General features: G+C 55.7%; 1 protein-coding gene across 3 annotated transcripts in view; it reads left to right on the top strand.

The window, feature by feature from the left end:
* Positions 1–8,152, top strand: part of Ptprn2 (protein tyrosine phosphatase, receptor type N2) — a 553,794-nt gene that overhangs the window by 249,864 nt on the left and 295,778 nt on the right. For all 3 annotated transcript variants that reach the window (XM_023712770.1, XM_023712771.1, XM_023712772.1), the window contains exon 10: positions 4,406–4,485. In XM_023712770.1, the coding sequence (XP_023568538.1) occupies positions 4,406–4,485 (80 nt within the window). The remainder of the gene's footprint in view (positions 1–4,405; positions 4,486–8,152) is intronic.

The raw sequence follows: 8,152 nt of genomic DNA on the forward strand, positions 1-8,152 counted from the left end.
ACCCACCCACCCACTCATCCTTCCACTCACCCATCCACCCACCCATCCACTCATCCATCCATCTACCTATCCACATATGTTATGAGCTTCACCCAAAATGTTATGAACTTCACTCCAAATTCAGTTATCAGAAACACAAAACACAGGTCAATCTACCAGGCCAAAAGGGAATAAACTAGCAAACAAGTTTTAACAAGACTAGCCTATTAGAAGTTTATCTTTTTTTAAAATAACATTCAAGGTCCGGTAAGATAGCTCAGCAGAGTAAGCGCCTGCTTAGGCAAGTGCAGGGACTGGGGTTCAATCCCCTGCACCACATGCCACACCAGCAATGCCCCCAGGAACACTGACCTGACCACTTAGTCCAGGTGTGGTGCATGCCTGTAATCCCCACTCTGGGGAGGCTGAAAACAAGACGATCACTATGAGTCTGAGCTGCATAGTTAGACCCTGTACCAAATACATAAAAAAAAATTCAAGAAAGTTTGTTCATTGAAAAGAGCAGCATTTGTATTTGTGTTATTGTAAGGTGGCAATATTAAATGATTAATCTTACAATTACCCATTGTTGCCAAATGTATCTTTGCTATCTTCTCTTTAGTCCACAAAACTCAAGAGAACAGTACCAGAGTCTTGCTTTAGGTAAACTGACTACAAAGTAGTGATTATCATTATTCGTGTTGTCTTCTCTGAGACTGCACATGTATACATGAGCCAGGTGTGGTGTGCAGGCCTGTAATCCCAGCCTCTGGGAGGCTGATGCGGGAGGATTACAAATTTGAGCCCAGTCTGGGCAAGTTAGCAGAGAAGTGAGACCCTATCTCAAGGTTAAAGCAATAAAGATCTGCGGGTGTACTTCAGCGTGAAGGCCCTCGGTTCAGTCCGCAGTTTTGAAGGAAGAAAAGGTAGGCTTGATACCAGTGGTCCTGAGTGTGGGCCGCCTGGCACTACGTGGACACAGCGACTCCCAGGCCGACCACAACAGCCGCAGCTTCTCTGGACTGAGATCTGCAGGCTCCTGTGTTCTGCAAATGGTTTAGAAGTTGTCTCCTGGGTGTGCAGCCTGCCCCACACCCCAGGGCCAGGCTGTCATAGTGCACTCTGAGCTCAGCATGCTCTGGCTCCCGTGGCCAGCGTGTCAGGCTGTGTATGGCAGAGTCAGAAGATGAGCCGAGACACGTGACCTTTGGGAAGACTCAGAGATCACGTGTTGGTGTTATGGTGGCAGGATATGTGTGCATTTTAAATTACTTTAATGATAAAGTAGGCAAGAATGTTTCTTAGCAACCCTCAGTTAAACAGAGCTCCATGCCAACACTCTGGTTATGCTGGGCTGGCTTATTTATTTTGCACTGCCCTAGCTGAGAGCAGGGGAAGTTTCTGGAAAACATGCAGTATATTAGTGTTAAATACTAGAAATTATTTCTGTTCTTTGTTAACATGGCCCATGACTGTAAAGCGGAAATGAGTGGCTGTCGATGTGGAAAGTGTCAGGCAGAGCCCTGGCGATGAAGGGCTCAGTGACTGGATGTGCGTTACCGAGGAAATCCTGGAGCTGGGGCTGCAGTGACACCGCGACTTCTTGCCTAGGCGGACATGTGCAGCTTCTTAACTGGCTGAAGGTAGCTTTCATTCAGGAATTCTACAGACCCTCAAGGGCCTAGCTTTTCCTGCTGGGTCCAGCCTGACTTGGAATCGCACCTGTGTGGCAATGGTGAGCTTTGTTTACTCTGATGGGCTTGTTCCACGGAAGAGCCATGGCACAGTGTGCCGCAGGTGCCACAGTTGCCGCACACCACTGGGCCACAGCAAGGCCCTTTCCTTCCCAGGGCACAGAGGACCTTCTGCGCGGGTGAGCTCCTCCTCCTCGGAGACCCACATATGTGACGCACTTCCCTGCTCTGGAAAACTGGGCCAGCCCAGCACCTCATGTCATCCCTGGGCTGGGTGCTGAGGGGGCGCTGCCCAGAGTCCTGGGCCATCACAGCACTGGTGCACACACCGGCAGCTCACACGCAGGACTGGCAGGGCCCCAGGCAGACCTCGCCGCCCTGGGCCCTGCGGAGCTGTACCTTGGTCATAAGGCCTTTCTGCTCCACTGGTCCTCTGTCCCCTGAAGACGGTCACCCTCACCTGATGCTTGGAAACATGCATGCTGGGAGAGGCTCTGTCTGTTCCAGCCCCGGGGTGAGGGGGCACCAGGCCTGTGTCCCCCTTCCTCAGCAAGTCGTCAGCAAGGTGCCAAGATTTCCTGTGAGGCCCCAGGCCGTGTGTGCCCCGGCGAGGCCCTCGAATGGCACTTCTGAGCCAGCAGGGCTCCTGGAACCAAGAGTGCAGACATCTATGCATCCCATGATAGAGCAGAGGGCCTAGCAGGCTCCCAGGATCCGACACAAACCTCTGGCTACTCTCTGAGACATGATGGCTGATGATGCCCTTCGAAGGATTTATTTTCCCCAGGCCTGGTGACAAGTGGACCTTTTATGGATGTCCACCACAATGGGGATGAATGCCTGGGCCTCCCACTGCAGGAGGATCTTCCTGGTGCTGGCAGGCAGGAGGCCCAGCACCTACCACTTACCTCTCCTCTCCAGAGTGCCTCCGGCTGCAGGAGCCTCCTTTTGAAGCTGCCTGGATCACCTGTTCCTGATACGCTCAACCCCGGTGCCCCACGCCTGGCCAGCGCCTCTGCAGAGCTGGGCTCCAGCTTCTCTCTGGGGCCCCCAGGGTGCTCAGGGGCTCCCTGGGACGTGAGCCAGTACCCGCTGTCTGCTGCCCCCATGGAGCCCTAGGGAGGAAAGAAGACCCCACACCTGGTCCTTGGATGGTCAGGGTGTAGAAACCCACCAGGCTCAAGCTCCAGCCCCACTGGCCCTGTGACATGGTACTGAATCTCCAGAGCTCTGGACTGTGGCTGCTGCACCAGGACTGAGCATCATGTAGGAGAGGGAACCAAAGTCATCAGGCAGTGGGCGGTGTGAGGGACGTGACCACCCTGGGACATACAACCTCCTCCCTGGATTGGCGCCCACTCTGGGAGGATGGGAGCTGACTGGCCTCTTGCCCCGATGAGGGCCGGGAGAGATCTCCAGGCAGGTTGCTGCAGCCCCTGTGCTGCAAGAGGGCCACAGGGGACGCCTGGTCCTACGGGCAGGAGAGCTGGACACAGAAGCAACTCAGCTCTGCGTGGGCAGCACAGAGTGGCTGGCATGCGGCTTATGGCCAGGAGGGACACAGTGACAGTATTGCAGCCGTGCCAGCCACCCTGGGGGTACAGCTGTCCAAGTGCCCGTGGGCAGCACCTTCTACTCAGAGCGGAGCTCCAGGGTAGATCCTGAGTTCGAGTGATGCTGGACTTCCTTGTGGACTCTGCCAGAGATGGCGATTAGTCATGGTATTGCCGGGCAATGATGACAGTGCCTTGGGCAGAGAGAGGCCTGTGCTTGAGCCGGCTACCATGAAGGGGAGTCTGAGCTCTGGAAGAGGACGCCAAGGTCTCGCAGGCAGAGATGGCAGCGGAGCCCACAAGCTCTGCAGGGCTTCAAAGAGACTCAGTCTGGCAGCCGTGGTGTCCCAGTTGAGGGCAGGGAGGAGCTGGCCAGGAAGGGCTGTAGCTTGGGTGGGGTACAGAGGAGCCCTGGACTCTGTGGACCTCTGTGGGAGTGGGGGGCTTTAGGAAAGCAGGATTTCCTCTCCTGCCCCTCCACCCCAGGTGGCTTCTGCCCTACCTCTTGTCCTTGGGTAGGTTGGAGGGTATTTGAGGGAGACCACTGTGAAGATGGCCCCAACTTCCTAAGTCAGACTGGACTCCACGTCTGGCCATACCTGGTGTGCACCAGGCATCCAGTGCTGCAGACGCGTCGTTGCTCCAAAGCGCGCTGAATGTGGTGTTCCAAAGCCCCACCCGGTGTCAGCAAGTCTCACCAAGCTGTCCCCTGCCAGGTATCTTTCCACGGAGCAGTGGTGGTTTTCAGATGGCTCCTGTCACGAGCAGTCTGAAAGCCTCGTCTCCCTCCTTTCTGCCCTGACTCCTGGTGCCCCCTTGGGAGCCAGCGCAAGGCCTGGTCCACACGGCGCTCGCTTTCCCTTGGGGGAGTGCCTGCCTGCTACCTGTTTCCTCAGGGGCGCGTTGGGTCCTAGGGTGGATCTGAGCATTTTCACAAGCGAGGTCTCACTGCGGAGTGTTTCAGAAGAGCACACCCACTGATGGAACTGCTGATGGAGTTGCGGGACCTGGAGCAGGGTCACAGTTCACAGCGAAGCAGGCTGGGGTGGGGCAGAGGTCACAGAGGCAGTGCACAGCATATGGGACGCGTGCTTGCACTTTTCAGGGTTTCCTGGGGAGCTCTCAGATGGGCCCCTGTGGCGACTTGGTAATGACCTGCTTCTGAATGGTCTCTTTCAGGGTCCTGGGGCCGGCGGTGACCTTCAAAGTGAGTGCCAATGTCCAAAATGTGACAACCGCAGATGTTGCGAAGGCCACAGGTAAGGCTGTCGGCAATGCGTGTGTGCACCCGCACAGTCAGGGCAGAGACCTGGCCACCAGAGCCAGTGCCACTGGGCCACGAAACCTCAGCGTCGCCTTTGAGAGGTCTGGAGGCATGAGAGCTGGCATGCACAGCACAGGCATGGCAGAGCTGTGTGACTTGGCCTGAGGCTTTGGGGCTGCACCATGCAGAGGTCCCCCATGTTGCTGTCCGTAAAGGTGGGGGCGGAGTGTGGCTGGTGGGCTGAGTGCCTGTGGTGGTTTCCTGATAGATCTCAAGTTCCTGGTGTTCCTGAGGCCTGGGCCCTGATGGAGCAGGAGTGGCCTTGGTCACGTGGTCAGCATTGTCATGGAGTAGAAAATCAGGGACCATCACTCGCTAGCACCTTGGAGAGCAAGAAAAGGGTAGGGAGGGGACATACCTCCTGCATTTCGCAGGTCCGGGAAAGCTCTGCCACCCTGGGGTGACCGGGCAGGAGGGATGCCTCATACTCTGTGGTCATTTGTGAAAGGCCAGGCTGAGGGTGCGCTCCAGATAGGGCATAAGAAAATTCTGTTTCAGTTGGCCCTAAATAGGGGAGTGGAATGTGGGAGTTACTTATTAGAAGTGATGGAAACAAGTATCTTGCATTTTCAGTGGCAAATGCAGCCTGTGTTCCGGCTGACTTAAAGAGCTGGATTTCCAGGTCTGCATGCCTGAGGCCTTGCTGCAGAGCGTCCTGTTGGTTCAGTCTCATCGGTGGTGGACAGCACAGAATGAAGGACTGCCGCCCAAGGTGGAGACGTGCGTCACTTCCTCTGCCTTAGGCGCTGTCGGGTTTGCTCATAGCTTGTCTTTCTGTCTTTAGCAACACTCACTTGCTGAAGGTAGCGATTGGGGCACTGAGAGGTTTTGATTAGAACAAGATCTTGGCAGGAGGCAGGAGTGGTGGCGCACGCCTGGAATCCCAGCACTCGGGGGACTGGAGCAGGAGGATCACTGTGAGTTCAAGGCCAGCTTACATAGTGCCCATCAAACAGAAAAAGACCCTTTGCAGTTGTGCCGAAGCCTGAGCTCTGAGGGGTGTGGGCTTGGCAGAGGGCTGGATCCCTGGCCTCATGTCATGCTTCATCAGGAGGCGTTTGGCGCTGGGGCGTGACATGCAAGGTGAAATGTCCTCGTGCGGGGGCAGGGCCGCCTCCTGTGGTCTGGAAAGAGCCCAGAGATGTTGTTCTGCAGGCAGGGACTGAGCTGCGACAGCTGCAGCCCACCCCTCCGCGGCCGCGGGGTGCACGTCTTCACTGGCCGAGGTGACTGCCTGCAGAAGGCCAGCCGCTGTCAGGTGTGCCCAGAAACACACCCCTGGCTGCTCCGTGCTTGGCAGCTCACCCAGGACTAGGAAGCAACTCATCTGAAGTTGGATTTGCTGGAACTCAAGGAGGCTGTGAGGGGAATAAGATGGAGCACGATGCAGCCTTTTTATCTTTTTTTTTTTTTTTTAATCACGACAATATACTCACAGACAATGTGCTTTCATTTATTTTATTGCTTTCAAGGGAAAATGAGTTTGATTGTTTGAAATCGAGAGTCTGGGTCGTTTCAAATGTGTTCATGTCATGCACTAATGTGCTGTACCAAGGGGGAAATTACGCATCAGATGGGTGTTTGAGGCTCAGATCAGCAGCTCTCTGAACGCTCCATTTCTCAGCTTACTCCAGCGCATTGATATTAACTACTGTAGCTGCTCAAGCGACCATGTTTGCCGCTTGTTGTGCATGTGCTAGGTTGCTAAGGTCCGTGCATAATTTATAGAAACACTCACTCCTTTCATATTTCAAGTAATGTTATACTGTGATGAGTGCAGTGGCTGCTATACAAGGAAAAGATCACAGAACCAAAGTGTGAGAGCCTCGGGCTCCTAGAGACTGGTGGCAGAAATGTCAGGCGTACCGGGTACCCCACTCTGTCTGCAGAGGACATTGGTGCCGTAGAGTGTGCGGACACCTCACCCCGGGGCAGCCCCATGTGCAGTGACAAGAAAGAAGTTCGAATCCAAAAAGATCTCTTGTGGAGTCTCGGTTTCAAAGATAGCACTGGCGCTTACTAGCAACGTTGCAAGCCGCGCACTTTGGAGAGCCCATGGTGGTCTTGCTGCCTGCGGCATCAGCGTGCAGAGCCTCACATGACCTCTGCTGACCTGAGGGGGGGTCGTGGGTGGCCTGGGAAGCTGTGGGTGTTTGGTGCCGGATGATACGACACCCAGGACATGCTGCTAATGAAGGGAGAGGTAACCCTGGCAACAAGATTTAAAGGGCGCTGATTCTGCAGATTTACACGGAATGATAGGAAGCTTCATGACAGGCACAGAGCTGATGCCATGTCAGGCCCCAGCAAGTACCACGTAAGCTCCTGCTGAACAGCAAGGCAGCTGTGTTCGCCCTGCTGCCACGAGTTCCTCCAGGTCCTGGGTGATTCCTTCCCAAGAATGTCGTCTGATTTCTAAACTTAAATGTGAACGTAGGAGTGAGTGGATATCAAGATGAGAGGGTCTTCAGTGGAGACTCAGCCTGTCCCAGGAGCAAGCGTGGGGCACGCAGGTGTGGCCGGTGGTAACTTTGGTCCTGTGGCCTACATTATTCAGTCCCAAGGCTAGAACAGAAACATTCCTCTAGCTCTTGTTTCTTCGGAGATTACTCTTAAACAGCATATTTCTTGCCGATTTTTGTATTTATCTTCAAAGAAGATGCAGCCAATTGTCTTTTAGAGACAGGTACTGTGCTTGCCCCCTCTTGCTCTTTGAGGCCCTACTTGACCTCTCTGGCCCCCGTGATTTACCTCCATGAACTGCCTCGCTTCCCCCACGTCCGGAGACCAGGTCTTCTACAGCGCTACCGTCTGGCTCTGCGGCACTGTGTCCTTGATGTGTCTGACCCCAGGAGCTGCCTGTCCCCAGGCATCTGACCCCACCCTCTGGCCTCAGTGGGACCCATCCACTCCAGGTAATGAAGCCTCTGAGACCTGGCTGTAGAGCTGCTGCGTCCACTTCAGGAGGCGGACATTGCCTCCCTGGGGCCTGGCAGCCTGGCCTGCAGCTCGGCTCACAGCGGGTCTGGCTTTCCCCCTCTCTCCCAGTCTGTGCAGCTGAGCAGCCCAGGGAGCTGAGCAAGTCCCCACCCGCTCTTCCCGAGTGGCGCTGTCTGTGGTAAGAGAGGCCTCCTCTCTCTGAGCGTCCCTCCAATGCCGGCTGAGCGGTGGGCTGCAGCTGAGTCACCGGGGCCCACAGCTCCATGCACCCAGCTGGAGAGCTCAGTCCACACGCAGCTGCTGCCAGGGATGCCCAGCCCTGTGGGTTTGAAACGAAAGCCTGAGGATACTCAGGTGCAGGTGGCCTTCACTGCTGACCCCAGCCACAGCTCTCCACGCTGCCCTCAGGGGCTCTCCTGGGCAGACTGCCATGCTGGTCTGGAGCGGCACAATCTAGGACATGGCCTGCCCTCAGGGAGCCTAGCCTGGACAGGGCTGTGGGAGGCCGGGGGCGGAGAGCAATGCCTAACAATCAGGCATCTCTGAGACACCAGCTTGGGCAGACTAGGAGACCAGGGCGGTAGGTCCGGTGAGTGTGTGGAGAGCTTCCTGCTACCCTGCGCTGGCGGGACCAGTCCCAGCCCAGGCGCAGTGTGGGCCGG

The sequence above is a fragment of the Octodon degus genome, unplaced genomic scaffold, assembly GCF_000260255.1.
Source record: "Octodon degus isolate 3935 unplaced genomic scaffold, OctDeg1.0 scaffold00027, whole genome shotgun sequence".
Classification (NCBI taxonomy): Eukaryota; Metazoa; Chordata; class Mammalia; order Rodentia; family Octodontidae; genus Octodon; species Octodon degus.